The sequence below is a fragment of the Oncorhynchus clarkii genome, chromosome 14 (genome assembly GCF_045791955.1).
Source record: "Oncorhynchus clarkii lewisi isolate Uvic-CL-2024 chromosome 14, UVic_Ocla_1.0, whole genome shotgun sequence".
NCBI lineage: Eukaryota > Metazoa > Chordata > Actinopteri > Salmoniformes > Salmonidae > Oncorhynchus > Oncorhynchus clarkii.
Window position 1 is genome coordinate 8,122,501 of NC_092160.1, and position 22,181 is coordinate 8,144,681.

The 22,181-nt window shown below is 45.7% G+C and overlaps 1 protein-coding gene across 1 annotated transcript in view; it reads right to left on the reverse strand.

Annotated features, from left to right (window-relative positions):
* LOC139366205 (FERM and PDZ domain-containing protein 1-like) overlaps window positions 1–22,181 on the reverse strand; it is a 41,403-nt gene that overhangs the window by 18,567 nt on the left and 655 nt on the right. Inside the window, exons 2-4 of the mRNA XM_071103429.1 lie at window positions 10,378–10,534; window positions 4,651–4,767; window positions 2,814–2,983 (exon numbers count right to left, since the gene is read on the reverse strand). Coding sequence (XP_070959530.1) covers window positions 2,814–2,983; window positions 4,651–4,763 — 283 coding nt within the window. The 5' untranslated portion in view covers window positions 4,764–4,767; window positions 10,378–10,534. The remainder of the gene's footprint in view (window positions 1–2,813; window positions 2,984–4,650; window positions 4,768–10,377; window positions 10,535–22,181) is intronic.

Sequence of the window (22,181 nt, forward strand, 5' to 3'; positions counted from 1 at the left end):
TCTCTGCCAACCTCTCTGCCAGTCTCTCTACTAGCCTCTCTGCCAGACTCTCTGCCAGTCTCTCTACTATTCTCTCTGCCAGTCTCTCTGCCTGCCTCTCTAATAGCCTCTCTGCCAGACTCTCTGCCAGCCTCTCAACTAGCTTCTCTGCCAGACTCTTTGCTAGACTCTCTGCCACCATCTCAACAGGCCTCTCAACAGGCCTCTCTTCAAACCTCTCTGCCAGCCTCTCTACCAGCCTCTCTGCCAGTCTCTCTACTAGCCTCTCTGCCAGTCTCTCTACTAGTCTCTCTGCCTGCATCTCTTCAAGTCTCTCTGCCTGTCTCCTCAAACCTCTCTGCCAGCCTCTCTAGTAGCCTTTCTGCCAGTCTCTTCACTAGCACCTCTACCAGCCTCTCTACTAGACTCTCTGTCTTCAAGTCTCTCTGCCTGTCTCCTCAAACCTCTCTACTAGCCCTCTAGTAGTCTCTCTACTAGACTCTCTGCCAGCCTCTCTGCCAGACTCTCTGACAGTCTCTCTACTAGCCTCTCTGCCAGCCTCTATCCCAGTCTCTCTACTAGCTTCTCTGCCAGCATCTCTGCCAGCCTCTATCCCAGTCTCTCTACTAGGCTCTCTGCCAGCCTCTATCCCAGTCTCTCTACCAGCCTCTCTGCCAGCCTCTATCCCAGGAGTCTGGCAGAGAGTCTGGCAGAGAGGCTTGTAGAGAGAGGCTAGTAGAGACTAGTCTCTCTACTAGCTTCTCTGCCAGACTCTCTGCCAGACTCTCTGCCAGATTATCTGCCAGTCTCTCTACTAGCCTCTCTGCCAGCCTCTCTACTAGTCTCTCTGTCGGCCTCTCTGACAGCCTCTCAACAGTCCTCTCAACAGTCCTCTCAATCGGCCTCTCTGCCAGCCTCTCAACAGTCCTCTCAATAGACCTCTCAATAGGCCTCTCTGCCAGCCTCTGCTTGCTTTGGTTGGTTATTTATACTCATTTGTCTTCAGGCCAGAGAACAGGGCTGAGTCACAGCAGTTTCTCTGCTGCCCCCTCCCTTTTGCTCTCTCTCTCCATACACACCCACACACACACACACACACACACACACACACACACACACACACACACACACACACACACACACACACACACACACACACACACACACACACACACACAGCAAAGCCTGCCCTGTCCCTGATCCCACTCTCCATACCACTGACAGCAATATGGCACCGTCACACACATACGCACGCACACACACACACACTCACACTCACAGCACACTCAGTCTCTCACTCTCCCTCTTTCACAACGCCAGGTTTGCCAACCCCCTCCTGTGCTTTTGTGCCAGCGCTGTCAATATACTGATCCCTACAATCGACTCGCAGGTTAGCGTTTTTCCTCATGAATCTTGTTCTGGAGGCAGCTCTGCAGAGTGGTTACTAGCTTGCACAGCCACCAAGTCATACAATTGTATTTTAAACCTAACCCTAACCTTAATCCTAACCTTAACCACACTGCTAACCCTAAGAGACAATTTACCCGTGATCCGAAAATGTGGTGGGAGGCGCCTTATGTGACGCAATTGTGTGACGGAATTGCGGCGCCTCCGGAGGTACGCAGAGGCCAAATGGAGCTCCGTACTGCATCGTTGTGCGCCTCTCAAATATTGTAACAATGCGTGTGCGTGTGCTTCTCCACCTAAATGAAGGGTGAATGAGTGATCAGATCTAAGAAGGATGAGCAGGTGGCTCTATTGTGTGGCTTTTTTGGCACAGCGCCTGGCATTCTAAATCTGTTCTGCTGTGGGCGGGTCTACCGTGGCATGATGAAGCAGGTGGCCATACTTGAGGGAGAGCTCTCTCTCTCTCTCTCTCTCTGTCTCTCTCTCTCAGACACATTTGATTTATTTCCTTTCTACTCAGCCTTTATTTATCCAGGTTAGTCTCATTGAGATCAAATCTATTTTTCAAATCAAATCATTTTTTTCTTGGACCTGGTCCAACCAAGACAGGAGCAGCAGGGGGACACACACACACACACACACACACACACTGTTTCAGACAAATAGACATAACAACTTACAGACATAGACACGCCGTAAAAAAAACCAAATTGGGACGTAGAGACACGTTTCATTTACAGAAACAGCGTCAGATAACAGAAATCACTGATATGTACCACCGCATCAAGTCCTAGTACAAACAAACACACACTGTCATGGAACAGGTTTAGACAGCACATTACAGTTCACGATAACTACCATACCCACACTCAGCCTCTCTGCCAGTCTCTCTACTAGCCTCTCTGCCAGCCTCTCTACTAGTCTCTCTGCCAGCCTCTCTACTAGCCTCTCTGTCAGCCTCTCTACTAGCCTCTCTGTCAGCCTCTCTACTAGCCTATCTGCCAGTGTTGTGCTGCCAAGCCTTGATATGGGCAGGTGCTGCCAATTAAGGGGTTGGTCAGTCAGTGTCCCAGCTTACGAGCCGTGAAGCTGCTTGTTTGTTTGGCCTTTCGTTTGTTGTCGAGTCTTTAATTTGGGCATGCCTTTGGTATTTTTCCTTTTTGTACATATTGGTTTTCGTCACCATCTGAACAAATTATAATCTGCTTGCGCTGGCCAACCAAGAGGAGTCAAGGCCCTTGACCTAGGTAAGGCAGGTGTCTCCTGGGTACATGCACTCAACCCCTGGTCACATACGCTTCCTTCTCACATTAATAGACACGTTCATTCCAGTTACAGAACCGTTAGGCAAACCTAGAACCCCTAGACTTAGTGAGTCCAGAGTAGGCTGTCTAGTCAACAACAACAACAACACACACACAGCGTACCTGTAGCCACGTCCCTGACCAGCAGGGGGTGCTGTTTGGAGAGGGTGAACCCATGACCTCTGGAGTCCAACACCGGGTCTCTGACGATCTGAACCGTTAGCCTCACCGGGAAGTTCTGACTGGACACGCTGGCTGACCGGTTGGACCTCCCATCGCCAAGGATCCGCTCTCTGAGAGGTCAAACAGGGTTTAAACAAGGGTTAGAGGTCAGGGGTTATTGAGAGTGGCAGAGCAGCTGGTGTGAGACTATGTGAGTTAAGTCTTTGTGTTAAACATGAAATTAGACTCGCTACAAAGTGGCTAGTCATCCCTCTCCTTCCCGCCCTGTCAGCTGTTTCTGGCATGTTTACTAAGCATGCAAAACAAATGGCCCATCCACATACTTCATGTAAATATATATAGATGCACTGACCAAAAAATATAAATGCAACCTGTAAAGTGTTGGTCCCATGTTTCATGAGCTGAAATGTAAACATCTCAGAAATGTTCCATACGCACAGAAAACATATTTCTCTCAAGTTTTCGTTCACAAATTTGTTTACATTCCTGTTAGTGAGCATTTCTCCTTTGTCAAGATAATCCATCCACCTGACAGGTGTGGCATATCACAAAGCTGATTAAACAGCATGATCATTCAACTGGTGCACTTTGTGCTGGGGGCAATAGAAGGTCACTCTAAAATGTGCAGTTTTGTCACTAAACACAATGTCACAGATATCTCAAGTCTTGAGGGAGCGTACAATTGGCATGCTGACTGCAGGATTGTCCACCAGAGCTGTTTCCAGATCATTTTATGTTAATTCAATTACCATAAGCCACCTACAACGTGGTTTTAGAGAATTTGGCAGTACGTCCAACCGGCCTCACAACCACAGACCACGTGTAACCACGCCAGCCCAGGACCTCCACATTCGGCTTCTTCACCTGCGGGATCATCTGAGACCAGAGACCTGGACAGCTGATGAAATTGTGGGTTTGCAAAACCGAAGAAATTCTGCACAAACTGTCAGAAACCGTCTCAGGGAAGCAAGTCGGCGAGCTTGTCGTCCTCACCAGGGTCTTAACCAGACTGCAGTTCGGCGTCGTAACCGGCTTCAGTGGGTAAATGCTCACCATTGATGGCCACTGGCACGCTGGAGAAATGTGCTCTTGACGGATGAATCCCAGATTCAATTGTACCATGCAGATGGCAGACAAATGTGTACGGCATCGTGTGGGCGAGCGGTTAGCTGAAGTCAGCGTTATGAACAGAGTGACTCATGGTGACGGTGGGGTTATGGTATGGGCAGGCATAAGCTACGGACAACGAGCACAATTGCATTTTATCGATGGCAATTTGAATGCACAGAGACACTGTGACAAGATCCTGAGGCCCATTGTCGTACCATTCATCCGCCGCAATCACCTCATGTTTCAGCATGATAATGCACGGCCCCATGCCGCAAGGATCTGAAAATGTCCCAGTTCTTCCATGGCCTGCTCACCAGAGATGTCACCCATTAAGCATGTTTGGGATGCTCTGGATCGACATGTACGACAGCGTGTTCCAGTTCCCGCCAATGTCCAGCAAGTTTGCACAGCCATTGAAGAGGAGTGGGACAACATTCCACTGGCCACAATCAACAGCATGATCAACTCTGATCCACACCCCTACCTTTTTTAAGGTATCTGTGACCAACAGATGCAAATCTGGTGAAATCCATAGATTAGGGCCTAATGAATGTATTTCAATTGACTGATTTCCTTATATGAACTGTAACTCAGTAAAATCTTTGTAATTGTTGCATGTTTTTGTTCAGTGTATATGTGTGTGTGCATGTGTTTGTTGATACTGTACCTGCTGAGTGATTCTCGGGTGCGTCTGATCAACGTCCCCACCACCTGCTGCACCCGGCTGGCCCTACGGCTACGAGACGGAGACCGGCTCCTACTCCTCTCCTTCTCCTCCATTTAACTACACACAGAGATGAGAGATGAGAGAGAGAGAGACTGATAAGGGAAACAGAAGGCATCAAATCAAGGAAAAATATGCAAGGAGAAAAAGGAAGAGAGAGCTTTTTAGTGTTGGACATTCCACTTGGTACCACAATTATGTGCCAGATCTGCATATTGATTTCATCATGTTTATATTGCAGAGGTTGTCACTTGCCCTGGATACCACGAATAATCAGATATGTGAACAAGGTAGAGGGAGGAGGGCGTCAGAAGGGTATTCAACTCTGCATGAACAAGACGAAACACGTCACACTCAACAAGATGTGACACACGGGACCACCAGGCTTATAGGATATATAGGACATGCTAAAATGCTGGCAGTTCCACTTTAAGAAGGAACACACAACCCACACACACACACACACACACACACACACACACACAGACGCTGCTTGCCTCTGTATTTATCACTACTGACAACTTTGCAGTAGTGCACTTTCTGTTCAGCCTGCCCTTTATGCGGGGACGTGAGAGGGCTGGGAACAAGGGATGAAGGGAGGTATAGAAAGGAGGAGGAGGAGGGAGAGAGGTCATTGTGTTTTAATCAAATCCCAGATGAATGTGGTCAGCATTTGTTCAGTCCGACCACAACTCATTGCCAACAACACCGCTCGACACCGTTTCCTCCCCAACAGCCAATCAATAGCCCTCCTCACCTTGCGCATATTCCTCCTCTGATAATTCACTGACATGTTTTATTTGATGTCGCTGATGTTAAAGGTCCAATGCAGCTGTTTTTATCTCAATATCAAATAATTTTCTGGGTAACAATTAAATCACTGTGATCGTCTTCAATTAAAATGGTTAAAAAGACACAAAAATAGATTCTTAGAACTTTGCTAGGACTGTCTGGGAGTGGTCTGAGTAAGCAGGGGGAAACTGCAAGCTAGCCGTTATTGGCAGAGCGGTTTGGAACTCTCTCTCTTGTTGGTCTATTAACCAATTTATTGCCTGGCGATGTCACCAGGTAGGCCAAAACTCCATCCCACCAAAAAACAGGCCGAAATTTCAGGCAGTATTTCACAGTGTAATTCCAACCTCATAGTGTGGAAATATATATAAAACACAAGAAAATCACATTTTTAACTGCACTGGGTAATTACAACTTAATAGAGGATCCAAACTTGTGTTAGTCGTGTATATACAGTCGGGACAGTCTGGGTTCGGTATGATGCTAAAATTGGACATAGACCGGCAAAGTCTGGGTAAAGTGAATTTAAATTGCATCATCTGTTAAATAAAATCAATCTATTGTTCATTTGTTGACATCCATGTTGTATTGTCTGTCTCATTCAATAAAGGTCTGGGGCGGCAGGGTAGCCTAGTGGTTAGAGCATTGGACTTGTAACCGAAAGGTTGCAAGTTCAAATCCCAGAGCTGACAAGGTACAAAATCTGTCGTTCTGCCCCTGAACAGGCAGTTAACCCACTGTTCCTAGGCCGTCATTGAAAATAAGAATTTGTTCTTAACTGACTTGCCTAGTAAAATAAAGGTAAAATAAAAATAAAAAAAATAGCTTGACCATCACCACTGTACTTAATAGATGGTATCATACTGTGAGGTGAATGAACTTCCCCTGTAACCCTGCTGCTAGCAGGCTGCACAGCAGGAGAGGGAGAGGGGTGAGATTTTGGCACGAGAGAGTGAGAGAGAGACAGAGAGAGAGAGAGAGAGAGAGAGAGAGAGAGAGAGAGAGAGAGAGAGAGAGAGAGAGAGAGAGAGAAAGAGAGAGAGAGAGATATCAATAGTGGCTAATGATAATGAATGTGGTGATAAAGCCCAGTGATACAGCCTTTCCTCTACCACCACCTCCATCTACAGCTGAAGCTAATCAGTTCCACAAAAACACTGTAAACTTTCCTCAAGCTCAGAGTGAAACCGTCGTTTAACGCTGTCTGACTGTCTGTTGCAGAAACCTCCGGTCTGCTCGTTCTGCTTCAGTAACTAAAGCACCTGAGTGCTATTAGTCCGGTTCAGTCTGAGTGTCTGTGCTTCAGCCAACCTCCTTGTCTTGTCATGCGTGCCCTGCCATGCAATGGCAATGGAGCTGGCTGAAGAGGAAGAAAGTAACTGCCAACTTCAGGCTAATGTTCTGTCATGGCGTTGCCCTCTTTGGGTACAGTGAGCACTATTCTCCCTCCCTCTGCACCATCACCCTCTCTCTCTGTCTCTCCTACAGGCTGGTGCACCTCAGGTCGTGAATTCCTGGAGGAGAATCCTGCCTCATGGCCAGACAGTATAGAGAGAGTGAGTTTTCATAGAGAGAACAAAGGAATTTCTTCCACCTCACAGAACTGGAGGTCCGAACAATATTTCTGTTCTGGAGAATGTATAAAAGATTGGTGAAGAATCCAGCTACAAACTGGTCCGTTTGGTACAATTTTGTGAAACTCATGAGAGACAATACGGCCACATTACCATAACTCTGTTTATACAATAGTCTCAGTTATGAGGCTTACATCTAATTGTTGTATAAAATTAATGAGTAAAGATGATACTATTTGTGAAATGACGTGATGCTATTAGATGATAATGTGAGAGAATTGTATTTCTGTTTAAAGTTTCACTAAGTCATTGGCACGCCCCCAGGGGCACAGACAGGACCTGGCGTCATGAGACAGCCCTTTTCAATGTTCCGAATAAAACCCCCACCTGGGTTTTCTATCACTAGACCAGCTTACCTCGATAACGAGAGGGCCAAGGTTTGAGACCAGACCAGTACCTCTATCACAGAGGGAAATAAGGGTTTGAGTAGATTGCTGAATCTTTTAACCATCCCACGTGGTTAAACTTTTAGACTATCGATACCGACAGAATAAGAACAAGTCTTTGATATGAATTACTAGTCTGCAGCTAGGAATCTGGTATCATTGAATGAGAAGACCGACAACCACCGAAACTATTCTATAACGACATGAATGAATGTCACTCTGAACTATCCATTCTAACCACCTCAGAGAGAGAGGGTGGACAAACTCTCCAACAGAAACAAACTTTTCAACAGAGATCCCGACGACACACTGAGTGTAAATATATATATATTGATTGCAATTATTCCCGAATGAGTGAGCGTTCATGTGTAAAGGATTAGCATTTAAATTGTTATAATTATCAACTTTGTAGTGTCTCATCTCAGTTGACCCCCATTTCCCTTTTGTCCACGCGATGCCGGTTTATCCCTCTAGGGAAACTCCGTTATCATTTCCTTGTAAGTATCTACTGTTTGTTTATGCATTTCTGTGAATTACTTAATTAGTAAATCAATTATTTAAGACAATTGATGTAATGATGACTCATAGTGAAGACTGGGTTCGTGCAGATAACCAACAATTTACGACGTTTGGAATGAGACTAACGTGAGGTAAAGAATAATTCATTAATTCGAAGACTAATTGATCAGATATTAAATATCTGAAAGTTATATTAGGAAAATTATAACTTTGCAATCTGAATATTTTCCTTGGTGCCCCGACTTCATAGTTAATTACAGTTACATGATTAATCCGTTTAATCGCGTAACAATCATTACAGAGTGATTTGATAAATACGTCTTCAGTTTTGATGATGCCAAAGACACGACAGTTCTATCAATCAGAGGGATTAGCTGGTGAAATCAGACTTAATGTTCACTGGCTCAGGTTCTGAAAGATGCGCAGCAGGCCGTTTCCATTTCTCTCGCTGATCAATCGGGGGAAGGAGGACTAATTCAACAAAGATATTTTCCACAGAAACTGTAGCGTGAGCCGACTTGTTCAGTCCTTCGCTACAGTACACTGAAAGTGCTGACAGCTAGACTAGACCCGTGAAAAATGTAAGGTGAATGCTCTCACACGCTACGCCAGGCCGCTAACGTCCTACCAATCGGAATGAATGGGCGTAGGCGCTAAGCTAAGGCTAGTCCTGTCTGCTAACGTCATCCCCATTGAAGCGAAGGCTCTTAGGTGCTACAGCTAAGGCTAGCCCTCTGGCGTTGCCCTCATTGAAGCCAATGCTGTGGCTCTATAAGAGGATCCTGTCCTCTTTCGGAGAGGACCTGGACAGGGTGTAACTTTGGCACCCCGTTGACTCGGATTGATCCAGATTGATGTGGATGATGGGTGACTCGCTTTTGACAGCTGGGCCTGAAAGACCGGCTACTTCTGAGACTCACATTATCGAAACCTGTTCGATCAATCTGAGATGGACACTGTGCTGATCAGGTGTGTGTGCGGACGTGTTTAACCATTCTTGTGGGGACTTCTGGTCCACAATAGTAAACAAAAAATGTTTGACCAACTGGGGACATTTTGTTAGTCCCCACAAGGGCAAATGCTATATCTAGGGGGCTTAGGGTTAAGGTTAGAATTAGTGTTAGGGTTATAACTAGGTTTAGGGGTTAGGAGTTAGGGGTTATGAGTTAGGGTTAGGAGTTAGGTTTTATGGTTAAGGTTAGAGTTAGGGTTAGAGTTAGGGTTAAGGCTAGATTTTATGGTTAAGGTTAGAGTTAGGGTTAGAGTTAGGGTTAAGGCTAGGTTTTATGGTTAAGGTTAAAGTTAGAGTTAAGGATAGGTTTTATGGTTAAGGTTAGAGTTAGGGTTAGAGTTAGGGTTAAGGCTAGGTTTTATGGTTAAGGTTAGAGTTAGGGTTAGAGTTAGGGTTAAGGTTAGAGTTAGGGTTAGAGTTAGGGTTAAGGTTAGGTTTTATGATTAAGGTTAGAGTTAGGGTCCTTCTCTCTCATGTTACTGAGCAGAGTGGGAAAGATGAAGCTGTCCATACCAAACTCTTTCTTGTAGCAAATATACACAGTGTGTGTGTGTGTGTGTGCACTTACAGATGGATCTGTTAGTATGTGTGTGTATCCATGCTGCAGTGTTGAAACCTGTTTGAAACCCCTTTTCTATCTCCCTCCTCTCTTCATATCTCTCTCTCTCTCTCTCTCTCTCTCTCTCTCTCGCTCTCTCTCTCTCTCCCTCCCTCCCTCCCTCCCTCCCTCCCTCCCTCCCTCCCCCTTGCCGAGTCAGGAAGTCATCTTGGGTGATAGTTTCTCTTTGCTGCTGCAGACACCATCCATAAATACATGATCACCCGGATCACTGGAGGAGTGTGTTCACTGCTGACCCAACTCTCTTAGCAGACTGCTTTTTTTAACCTATGTTGGCTATAAAATACAACATGTATTTTCAGACTTTTTGGCAAAGTAACACAATGAACTTTTGTATCTCATTCATTACTCACTCCTTAAACTCTCTAAAATAATCCAACAGCGATCGGCAAATAGGAGCATATAGATTGTTATGCTAATGTTAATACATTAAAATATACTGAAGTCGTTAAGAAGAGAGATGAAGAAGCCACCTCAATGTATTGAAACATTTAGTGAAGGTGCTATGACCAGATACCTACCTACCTATCTGTCTGTCTGTCTGTCTGTCTGTCTGTCTGTCTGTCTGTCTGTCTGTCTGTCTGTCTGTCTGTCTGTCTGACATGTCTGTCTGTCTGACATGTCTGTCTGTCTGACATGTCTGTCTGTCTGACATGTCTGTCTGTCTGTCTGTCAGTCAGTCAGTCAGTCAGTCAGTCAGTCACTCACCGTGGTATGGATTGTCTCTTCTGGATTCCCGAACAGGAAAACCCTCTTGCCTTCTGTGACATCAGCTCCGGAGTCCCATCAGGATTAGCCGAGAAGAGGTGGAGGAGGGCCCCTGTGATCATCAGAACCAATCAGACTTTTTAATACCCGTAGTCACCTGTGCAGAATGGAACAACAAATCAATCAGTTACACTGTCATTGCCTTTCGATTCCTTTTCGCAAAAACAATGAGCTTTTCTGGGTTAAGTGCTATAATGCAAAAGTGCTATGTCATCATAACGTGTTTGTCATAATAAAATGACTGAACAAGCAGACATTTAGTCTTTATCCTCCTGTTAGAACCAGTATAAGCAGAATTGTGTTTTTTTATTAAAGAGGCCACTACTGTTTTCCCCACCCCCAGGCCTCCGTGCTGCAATCTAAGCAGTGTAGCCTGAAAAGCACATCATGGTGTGATGGAGAAGAGGCACTCTAACTTTGTCTGGTTGTCTGAATTAAAATTGCATATCAACCCAGTTCAGAGACGGACCAACTAGCCCCTTTTAGAAACTGCTAGAGGAAAGACTGTGAATTCCACTGCGGTTGAAAGAAGCTATCCCCGAGGATCTCGGACAAACAAGGCTACAGCAATAATAAAAGGAGGACAACTCTTCTTTACAAACGTCAACTGTGAATAGCTGAAGTGAGCAAAATATGCTCAGACCATGCTCTGTGCACTTCTACAAAGGCAAATCTAATATAGTGGCGCGCTGAGTCTGAATAAATGTTTGCCTTATCGAATAAAGACACATGATTAAACACTCCTTTAGTGCCTCTCTATTCTCTCATCTCAGGGGCTCCTGTTCCCTGAATGGCCCTGACACGCAGCTCCATCACCAGGCCCTGTGTCCCAAACACAGTGCTCTTTCACCAGGCTTGGTCCCCAGTGCGCAGCTCGGAAAAAGCCCCAGACCCACATAAAATGCAGGGCAGATTAATAATGCATAGAGCTAATGCAGCTAGCTAGGCCTCCTACCTCCTCCAGCCTCCTCTGCCAACACATGCACCAAAAGAGGAGCGATGGAAGGAGGAGAGGAAATGGAGAGAGAGGGGTGCAGGGGGTGAAGAGGTGAAGAAGGGGGGGGACTGTGGAGAGTGAAAGGAGAGCAGAGGGAGCAGGGGCCCAAGAGAAGGGGAAGGCGGCAGAGAAAGAGTGAACGCCAATTGGCCAAGGGGGAGAAAGAGAAAAGGACAGGATATTGGAGGGGGTTGTAGTGAGGGGGGAAGAGGGAGGAATTTTAAAGCGGGTTTTATTGGAGGGCGCAGCAGCACAGGAGACGAGATGTCGATGTGGAGTTAAGAGGAAATAACAGCTGGCTGTTTTATTGAGGAAAGGCTGAACATTATAGCATTTCTCCACAATACAGTACAAACATAGGTCTCCACAATACAGTACAAACATAGGTCTCCACAATACAGTACAAACATAGGTCTCCACAATACAGTACAAACATAGGTCTCCACAATACAGTACAAACATAGGTCTCCACAATACAGTACAAACATAGGTCTCCACAATACAGTACAAACATAGGTCTCCACAATACAGTACAAACATAGGTCTCCACAATACAGTACAAACATAGGTCTCCACAATACAGTACAAACATAGGTCTCCACAATACAGTACAAACATAGGTCTCCACAATACAGTACAAACATAGGCCAGCAGCGGACATTAATGTAGTCAATCGTTAAATCATTTTTTAATAAAAATGACATTCAGCATTGTTAACATTTTCCAGCAGTGTGATAGATAAAGGATGTTTGTTTTTTAAAAGTTGTTTATGAGGTTTTATAGTGTAAAAAAAAGTGTACATTCAAAACAGGATACTAAAAATGTATATGTCATTTTTTTTCTCTTACCTTTACTTAACCAGGTAGGCAGTTGAGAACAAGTTCTCATTTACTACTGCCACCTGGCCAAGATAAAGCAAAGCAGTGCGACAGAAACAACACAGAGTTACACATGGGATAAACAAACGTACGATCAATAACACAATAGAAACCTCTATACACAGTGTGTGCAAATGTGGTAAGACTAGGGAGGTATGGCAATAAATAGGCCATAGTCGCAAAATAATTTCATTTTAGTATTAACACTGGAGTGGTAGATGTGCAGATGCTGATGTGTAAGTAGAGATACTGGGGTGCAAAAGAGAAAAAATAAATAACAATATGGGGATGAGGTCATTGGGTGGACTATTTACAGATGGGCTGTGTACAGGTGCAGTGATCGGTAAGCTGCTCTGACAGCTGAAGCTTAAAGTTAGTGTCGGGAGATATAAGCCTCCAGCCTCAGTGATTCAAATGCACACTAACCTATAAAAATGAACAAAGATATCATGTGGATATCCTGAGGTTGCTTTTTAAGTAAAGCAAATGCATCGTAATAACGTGAGATCAGTACTTAAAATCATGGTTGGGATATCCCTGTCTGTCTTTCTGTCTGTCTGTCTGTGGATCGTGATAAGACTGCTCCTAATCTGGCTCTGAATCGATAGTAATCATGACTGCTGTGTTTACAGCAAGTGTCCCCCAAGATGTCCACAGACTTCATCAGTACCGCTTGTATCCTGTCTTGGCTTTCTTTCTCTCTTTCTCTGCGACTTTCTCCATCTCGACCGTCATTAGTATAGCTTGCGACCTGTCTTAGCTTTCTTTCCTTCTCTCTCCCTTCCACTTTCTCTCGTTCTCTCTCTGGCACTTTCACCATCTTGGACTCTCTCCCTTTCTCTCACTCAATATCACTCTCCTCTCACTCTCAACCATGGAACAATCACTTTTGATAAGGTTTTCTGTTTGGAAACCCACACAGCATCTCTTGTGACCGACTCCAGTTAGACCCGTTAAACTTTTAACGAACAAACACGCATACATAGAGACACTAAGTCTCTGTTCATCTTCCCTGAATTCTCTCTCTCTTTCTCTTTCTCTCTCTCTCTCTCTCTCTCTCTCTCTCTTTCTCTCTTTCTTTCTTTCTTCTCTGAGAGGTATTATTGAATGGGAGGCGCTGCCAGCTGGACAGGAAACAGCATCGAGTTGAAATCCAATTAGGCATGCTAAGACAAGACAGGCCAAGACCGGACCGGGGCGGGGCCACACTGGGTCAAACCCACAACAGACAGTACAGGAGAAATCTATCTACAGAAAGGGCTGACATGGAGCTCATCCACAGGCCCTGTCACCTTCCTCTGGGCGTGCCACTCGTGGAGCTCTCAGGCCCTGTCACCTTCCTCTGAGGGTCCCACACAAGCCCTGTCCCATTGACTGATATGGTGGAAACTGACAGGAAGGCCTAAACACCTGCTTGATGTTCTCAGCAGTAAAGGATTTAGCAATGAATTTGACACAGACCCCTGTCATCTTCTACACATGAAGAGGTAAGCCCAGAGACAACCCTTTTGTGTTTTGTGGACTGCAATTTTTATTTTATTTTTATCTCGCAACAATCCAGGCTTTGTTTACACAGGCAGCCCAATTCTGATACTTTTGGTCTTTTGACCAATCACATCAGATCTTTTCAAAAAAAAATCAGAGCTGATCTGATTGGTCAAAAAAACAGTTAGTGAATAATTTTTTAAAATCAGAATTGGGTAGCCTAAGTGTTCTCTTTTTTTACATGTATTTAACTAGGCAAGTCACTTAAGATCAAATTCTTATTTTACAATGACGGCCTACCCCGGCCAAACCCTCCCCTAACCCGGACGACCTCTTTGAGGAGGTCACCAAACTTCAGTCAAAGGCGATACACACATGCACCCACACACCCACCCTAAATACAGTATTTAATCACTAAAAGTGGAGAAGTCCCAATCCTTAAAAACCTTGATTAGTATATCTATCCTTGTCTCTATCCTTAACCTTTAATGAGGCGGCAGGGTAGCCTAGTGGTTAGAGCGTTGGACTTGTAACCGGAAGGTTGTAAGTTCAAAACCCCCGAGCTGTCGTTCTGGCACTGTTCCTAGGCTGTCATTGAAAATAAGAATTTGTTCTTAACTGACTTGCCTAGTTAAATAAAGGTAAAAAACTTTAATGAGCTTTTATACGTGGGAGAGTAGTGGTATATGTTCCAATACAAACCCTTTCACTGTGTGGCTGCATGTGGCCTTAGCCTATGACTAAAAACACAGGTCTTTTTTGGGATCGACCAGTTGTCTGCTTTTAACGTCTGAGGCCTAATTCTGCCTGAGTGGACGACCCCTCCCTCCGCCCATGAGGAGGAGCACAGTGGGAGACAGATCTGTTCAGGACCTCAGTCTGACACTGAGTTGCACCAGACCAAACCGGACCAAACTAGCCCAGAACAGGCGACAGAGACAGAACAGGATTGGAGAGGGGCTGTGCAGAGTACAAACTAATACATCAAAGAAAGCCATACACTGTATAGTTGTGTTATATAATATCATATAAACTGGGTGGTTTGAGCCCTGAATGCTGATTGGCTGACAGCCGTGGTATATCAGGCCGTATACCACGGGTATGACAAAACATTTATTTTTACTACTCTAATTACGTTGGTAACCAGTTTATAATAGCAATAAGGCACCTCAGGGGTTTGTGGAATATGACCAATATACCACGGCTAAAGACTGTGTCCAGGCACGACGCAAAACCAGACACGATATGGTTGTGTTATATAATATGCCTTTAAAAAGACATATAACGGTACAAACAACCAAATAAATCAAATGACTGTATATAAAAATATAAATAAAGAGACAATTAATAATTAGGAAACGTCATAAAGGACAGACCACTCCTGTTGTTTATTCACCAGGAGCTCTCCATTAGATTGTTACCGTTTGTTCGGCTGGCGATGTTCCGTTTTCTCTGTTCTCTTCCAGACCTAATCAAATCTACCGCCCCGTTCTGCATTCCACCTGTCTGCTCATTCAATTAGCATCATTAAGATGGAACCTGCCGTGCACCACTCATTTCATCTCCACTTGCAATGGTGACCGGGGGGAGCTTCAGTTCCCCAATGCACTATTTAATACTAGGCCATTGGAAGATTAATAGTCTGCTGTGTTCCAGTTATTTGTCTGGGGGTTTTTCATTGGGTCAGAGAGAGGACTCCCTGGATAGGTCACTATCTGTCTGGGAAGAAGAGCTTGGGAAGTAAGTGGGTGAATAGAAATCATACTCCAAATCAACCCCTTGTTCCTAGCCCGGCCTATAGGCGTTTCATGTATACAGGTCGGATCTCAAAGAATGGTTGTAAACCATATGATACCAGCTCCACCTTGCCCTCTGACTGGCAAGATGGAATTTTCTCTATATTGCTGCCACCTATGGAGCGGTAGGTAGCCTAGCGGTTAGAGAGGTGGCAGGTATTCAGCGGGTTAGAGAGGTGAGCCAGCAACCGGAAGGTTGCCAGTTCACATCATGTGTCTGATAGGAAAGATCCAGCAGTGAGCTGGCAACCGGAGGGTTGCTGGTATCAAATTCAAATCAAAATCAAATGTATTTGTCACATACACATGGTTAGCAGATGTTAATGCGAGTGTAGCGAAATGCTTGTGCTTCTAGTTCTGACAATGCAGTAATCTAACCTAACAATTCCAAAACTACTACTTTATACACACAAGTGTAAATTGATAAAGAATATGTACATAAAGATATATATGAATGAGTGATGGTACAGAACGGCATAGGCAAGATGCAGTAGATGGTATCGAGTACAGTATATACATATGAGATGAGTAATGTAGGGTATGTAAACAAAGTGGCATAGTTTAAAGTGGCTAGTGATACATGTATTACATAAAGATGTAGTAGGTGATATAGGGTACAGTATATACATATGAGATGAGTAATGTAGGGTATGTAAACATTATATTAAGTAGCATTGTTTAAAGTGGCTAGTGATATATTTTTTTTTTTTTGAATTTTACCCCTTTTTCTCCCCAATTTCAATTTCGTGGTATCCAATTGTTGTAGTAGCTACTATCTTGTCTCATCGCTACAACTCCCGTACGGGCTCGGGAGAGACGAAGGTTGAAAGTCATGCGTCCTCCGATACACAACCAACCAAGCCGCTGCTTCTTTAACACAGCGCACATCCAACCCGGAAGCCAGCCGCACCAATGCGCCGGAGGAAACACCGTGCACCTGGCCACCTTGGCTAGCGTACACTGCGCCCAGCCCGCCACAGGAGTCGCTGGTGCGCGATGAGACAAGGACACCCCTACCGACCAAGCCCTCCCTAACCCGGGCGACGCTAGGCCAATTGTGCGTCGCCCCACGGACCTCCCGGTCGCGGCCGGTTACGACAGAGCCTGGGCGCGAACCCAGGACTCTGATGGCACAGCTGGCGCTGCAGTACAGCGCCCTTAACCACTGCGCCACCCGGGAGGCCCGCTAGTGATATATTTTACATCAATTTCCAACAATTCCCATTATTAAAGTGGCTGGAGTTGAGTCAGTGTGTTGGCAGCAGCCCCTTAATGTTAGTGGTGGCTGTTTAACAGTCTGATGGCCTTGAGATAGAAGCTGTTTTTCAGTCTCTTGGTCCCTGCTCTGATGCACCTGTACTGACCTCACCTTCTGGATGATAGCGGGGTGAACAGGCAGTGGCTCGGGTGGTTGTTGTCCTTGATGATCTTTATGGCCTTCCTGTGACATCGGGTGGTGTAGGTGTCCTGGAGGGTAGGTAGTTTGCACCCGGTGATGCGTTGTGCAGACCTCACTACCCTCTGGAGAGCCTTACGGTTGTGGGCGGAGCAGTTGCTGTACCAGGCGGTGATACAGCCCGACATGATGCTCTCGATTGTGCATCTGTAGAAGTTTGTGAGTGCTTTTGGTGACAAGCCAAATTTCTTCAGCCTCCTGAGGTTGAAGAGGCGCTGCTGCGCCTTCTTCACGACGCTGTCTGTGTGGGTGGACCAATTCAGTTTGTCCGTGATGTGTACGCCGAGGAACTTAAAACTTACTACCCTCTCCACTACTGTCCCATCGATGTGGATAGGAGGGTGCTCCCTCTGCTGTTTCCTGAAGTCCACAATCATCTCCTTTGTTTTGTTGGCGTTGAGAGTGAGGTTATTTTCCTGACACCACACTCCGAGGGCCCTCACCTCCTCCGTGTAGGCCGTCTCGTCATTGTTGGTAATCAAGCCTACCACTGTAGTGTCGTCCGCAAACTTGATGATTGAGTTGGAGGCGTGCATGGCCAAGCAGTCATGGGTGAACAGGGAGTACAGGAGAGGGCTCAGAACGCACCCTTGTGGGCCCCCAGTGTTTAGGATCAGCGGGGTGGAGATGTTGTTACCTACCCTCACCACCTGGGGGCGGCCCGTCAGGAAGTCCAGTACCCAGTTGCACAGGGCGGGGTTGAGACCCAGGGTCTCGAGCTTGATGACGAGTTTGGAGGGTACTGTGGTGTTAAATGCTGAGCTGTAGTCGATGAACAGCATTCTCACATAGGTATTCCTTTTGTCCAGATGGGTTAGGGCAGTGTGCAGTATGGTTGAGATTGCTTTTCCCACATATGCTCTCTCTAATTCTCTCTTTCTTTCTCTCTACCTGAGCCCTAGGACCATGCCCCAGGAATACCTGACATGATGACTCCTTGCTGTCCCCAGTCCACCTGACTGTGCTGCTGCTCCAGTTTCAACTGTTCTGCCTTATTATTATTCGACCATGCTGGTCATTTATGTACATTTGAACATCTTGGCCATGTTCTGTTATAATCTCCACCCGGCACAGCCAGAAGAGGACTGGCCACCCCACATAGCCTGGTTCCGCTCTAGGTTTCTTCCTAGGTTTTGGCCTTTCTAGGGAGTTTTTCCTAGCCACCGTGCTTCTACACCTGCATTGCTTGCTGTTTGGGGTTTTAGGCTGGGTTTCTGTACAGCACTTTGAGATATCAGCTGATGTACGAAGGGCTATATAAATCAATTTGATTTGATTGCATCGTCTGTGGACCTATTTGGGCGGTAAGCAAATTGGAGTGGGTCTGGGGTGTCAGGTAGGGTGGAAGTGATATGGTCCTTGACTAGTCTCTCAAAGCACTTCATGATGACGGAAGTGAGTGCTACGGGGCGGTAGTCGTTTAGCTCAGTTACCTTAGCTTTCTTGGGAACAGGGACAATGGTGGCCCTCTTGAAGCATGTGGGAACAGCAGACTGGGATAAGGATTGATTGAATATGTCCGTAAACACACCAGCCAGCTGGTCTGCGCATGCTCTGAGGACGCGGCTGGGGATGCCGTCTGGGCCTGCAGCCTTGCGAGGGTTAACACGTTTAAATGTTTTCCTCACGTCGGCTGCAGTGAAGGACAGTCCGCAGGTTTTGGTAGCGGGCCGTGTCAGTGGCACTGTATTGTCCTCAAAGCGGGCAAAAAAGTGATTTAGTCTGCCTGGGAGCAAGACATCCTGGTCCGTGACGGGGTTGGTTTTCTTTTTGTAATCCGTGATTGACTGTAGACCCTGCCACATAACTCTTGTGTCTGAGCCGTTGAATTGAGATTCTACTTTGTCTCTATACTGACGCTTAGCTTCTTTGATTGCCTTGCGGAGGGAATAGCTACACTGTTTGTATACGGTCATGTTTCCGGTCACCTTTCCCTGGTTAAAAGCAGTGGTTCGCGCTTTCAGTTTCACGCGAATGCTGCCATCAATCCACAGTTTCTGGTTTGGGAATGTTTTAATCGTTGCTATGGGAACGACATCATCAATGCACTTTCTAATGAACTCGCTCACCGAATCAGCGTATTAGTCAATGTTGTTGTTGGACGCAATGCGGAACATATCCCAATCCACGTGATCGAAGCAGTCTTGAAGCTTGGAATCAGATTGGTCGGACCAGCGTTGAACAGACCTGAGTGCGGGAGCTTCTTGTTTTAGTTTCTGTCTGTAGGCAGGAAGCAACCAAATGGAGTTGTGGTCAGCTTTTCCAAAAGGAGGGCGGGGGAGGGCCTTATATGCGTCGCGGAAGTTAGAATAGCAATGATCCAAGGTTTTACCAGCCCTGGTTGCGCAATCGATATGCTGATACAATTTAGGGAGTCTTGTTTTCAGATTAGCCTTGTTAAAATCCCCAGCTACAATGAATGCAGCTTCAGGATATGTGGTTTCCAGTTTGCAAAGAGTCAAATAAAGTTTGTTCAGGGCCATCTATGTGTCTGCTTGGGGGGAAATATATACGGCTGTGATTATAATCGAAGAGAATTCCCTTGGTAGATAATGCGGACGACATTTGATTGTAAGGAATTCTAAGTCAGGTGAACAGAAGGACTTGAGTTCCTGTATGTTGTTGTGGTCACACCACGTCTCGTTAATCATAAGGCATACGCCCCCGCCCCTCTTCTTACCAGAAAGATGTTTGTTTCTGTCGGCGCGATACGTGAAGAAACCAGCTGGCTGCACCGATTCCGTTAGCGTCTCTCAAGTGAGCCATGTTTCCGTGAAGCAAAGAATGTTACAGTCTCTGATGTCCCTCTGGAATGCTACCCTTGCTCGGATTTCATCAACCTTGTTGTCAAGAGACTGGACATTGGCGAGTAGTATGCTAGGGAGTGGTGTGTGATGTGCCCGTCTCCGGAACCTGACCAGAAGACCGCTACGTTTCCCTCTTTTACGATGTCTTTGTTTTGGGTCGCAGGCTGGGATCCATTCCGTTGTCCTGGGTGGAAGGCAGGACACAGGATCCGCTTCGGGAAAGTCATATTCCTGGTCGTACTGATGGTGAGTTGACGTTGCTCTTATATTCAGTAGTTCTTCTCGACTGTATGTAATGAAACCTAAGATGACCTGGGGTACCAATGTAAGAAATAACACGTAAAAAAAACTAAAAACTGCATAGTTTCCTAGGAACGCGAAGCAAGGCGGCCATCTCTGTCGGCGCCGGAAATTCTTCATGTGATTGCCTGCCGTTGTGCCACTGAGCAAGGTAATTAACCCCCCACAACAACTGCTCCAGCGTAGAAGCTCCCTACTCAACCTGTATATATGTTTAGGAGGGGTTGGAATACAGTGGAAGTCAAATGTTGGTTGAACCTTGTGTACAATTGACAAATAAAGTCATCTTAATCTTAAACTATCCAATCATGTAAAAGGAGCTTGGGGATGATTTGGGATTGGACATAAGTCTGGGATGAGTGACCTCTGCTTCTCTTATGTCTAGGCCAAACCTTTTTACATGTCCATAGATCATGGTGCTGTTATGTCTGGAAGGGACTCTAGAGTATACAGTGGATTTATGGTGCACAGTATGTCTCAGTGCTGGTCCATTGGCCAATCCAACCCATTATAACACTCTGAGAAGACAAACAGAAAGACAGCCCAACCATTAAATGGATTTGTGTTCAGATAAAAAATGATTGACAACCCGACAGTCTCTGGATGCCAAAATGTGTCTGGGGCAATAACATGCATCTAATTACTTAATGACCGCCATTATTAGTTGGTCTGGTGATCGATTGGCTGACTGATCAGTTGGAACAGACACCAGCACACAACTCAAACTGCCCTAGAGACAAGAAGGGCTAAATATTAAATGACGCCACTGTGGCTTGAATCAAAAGTAGTGCACTGTGTAGGGAATAGGCTGCCATTTGAGATGTGGAGGCTCCAGGGTAAGAGGGAGCCAGCCGTAAGTAGGGCAGAAGAGCACTCAGTGGGGTAGATCCCAGCACAGGCAGGCAGACAGTTAGGCAGACAGACAAGCAGACAGACAGGCAGACAGACAGGGAGAGAGGCAGATAGCAGTTAGGTAGACAGGCAGACAGACAGGCAGTGAGCCTTTCCTGATGTGAGTGTCATCCCATTCGCATTTCTCCGCTGGCTGAGTGACCTCAGAGCAACAGTTCCATCACATGTTATGACATGCATCCCTGAGTCATCATGCATCCCGGAATCAGCATGCATCCCTGAGTCATCATGCACAACGCAGCACTGGCAAAGCAGCACTGGCAACACACAGACACACACAGACACACACACACACACACTTGCACATATACACGTGTTCACACACTCACAATCACACACACCTACACAGACACACACTCAAACACCCTCACTGAGCAGTCACGCCCATAGGGCAGCACAAGACCAGGACAACAACCACCCATGTGTGAGATGATGCAGGCTATGTGTGTCAGCATGTGTGAGTGTGTAGGAATGTCGGTACATATGTGAACATTAACTAGTCAGTGATAGCCTAATATTCTGTGACATTAAATACATAATCTCCTGGGCCCCATGTACATTTTGTGTACAGTAGAGCACATGTCTGGCCTATATATAATCAGAATCAGTGGTCATATTAAATCATGTCATGCATTAAATAAAGGACACAGAACGGCAAACGCATTGTTCCGGTCTAGTTGTGTTGCGCTCTTCTTGCTTCGCATGGAATGGAAACGTGCACTGAATTAACGTCGCATTTTTACAAACCTATGGATACGCGCATGAGGAAAAAGGCTGATTCTGTCTCTCTCCACACCTCGCCAACGGCCCGATGCCCATTGATAACAAGACATATTGGCCATTTAATATAAAGGCGTTTTACTACACCACTAGAGACGCCGGTCACCATCTATGGATCTACTCTGATTCCATTTGTACTCTCTGTCCATTTGCATTAAGTGACACCAATTTCATGCTGCACAGAATTCCACTGGTTGCGTATTGGCCATGCAGAATGCATGTGCGAGTATCCTGGATGGATAAGAGGAGGATGGTTATGAATCAACGACAAAATAACCACGTCAATACGAAATGCATGGGAGTGCGCTGCTCAGCATGCAATAATAAAACAAA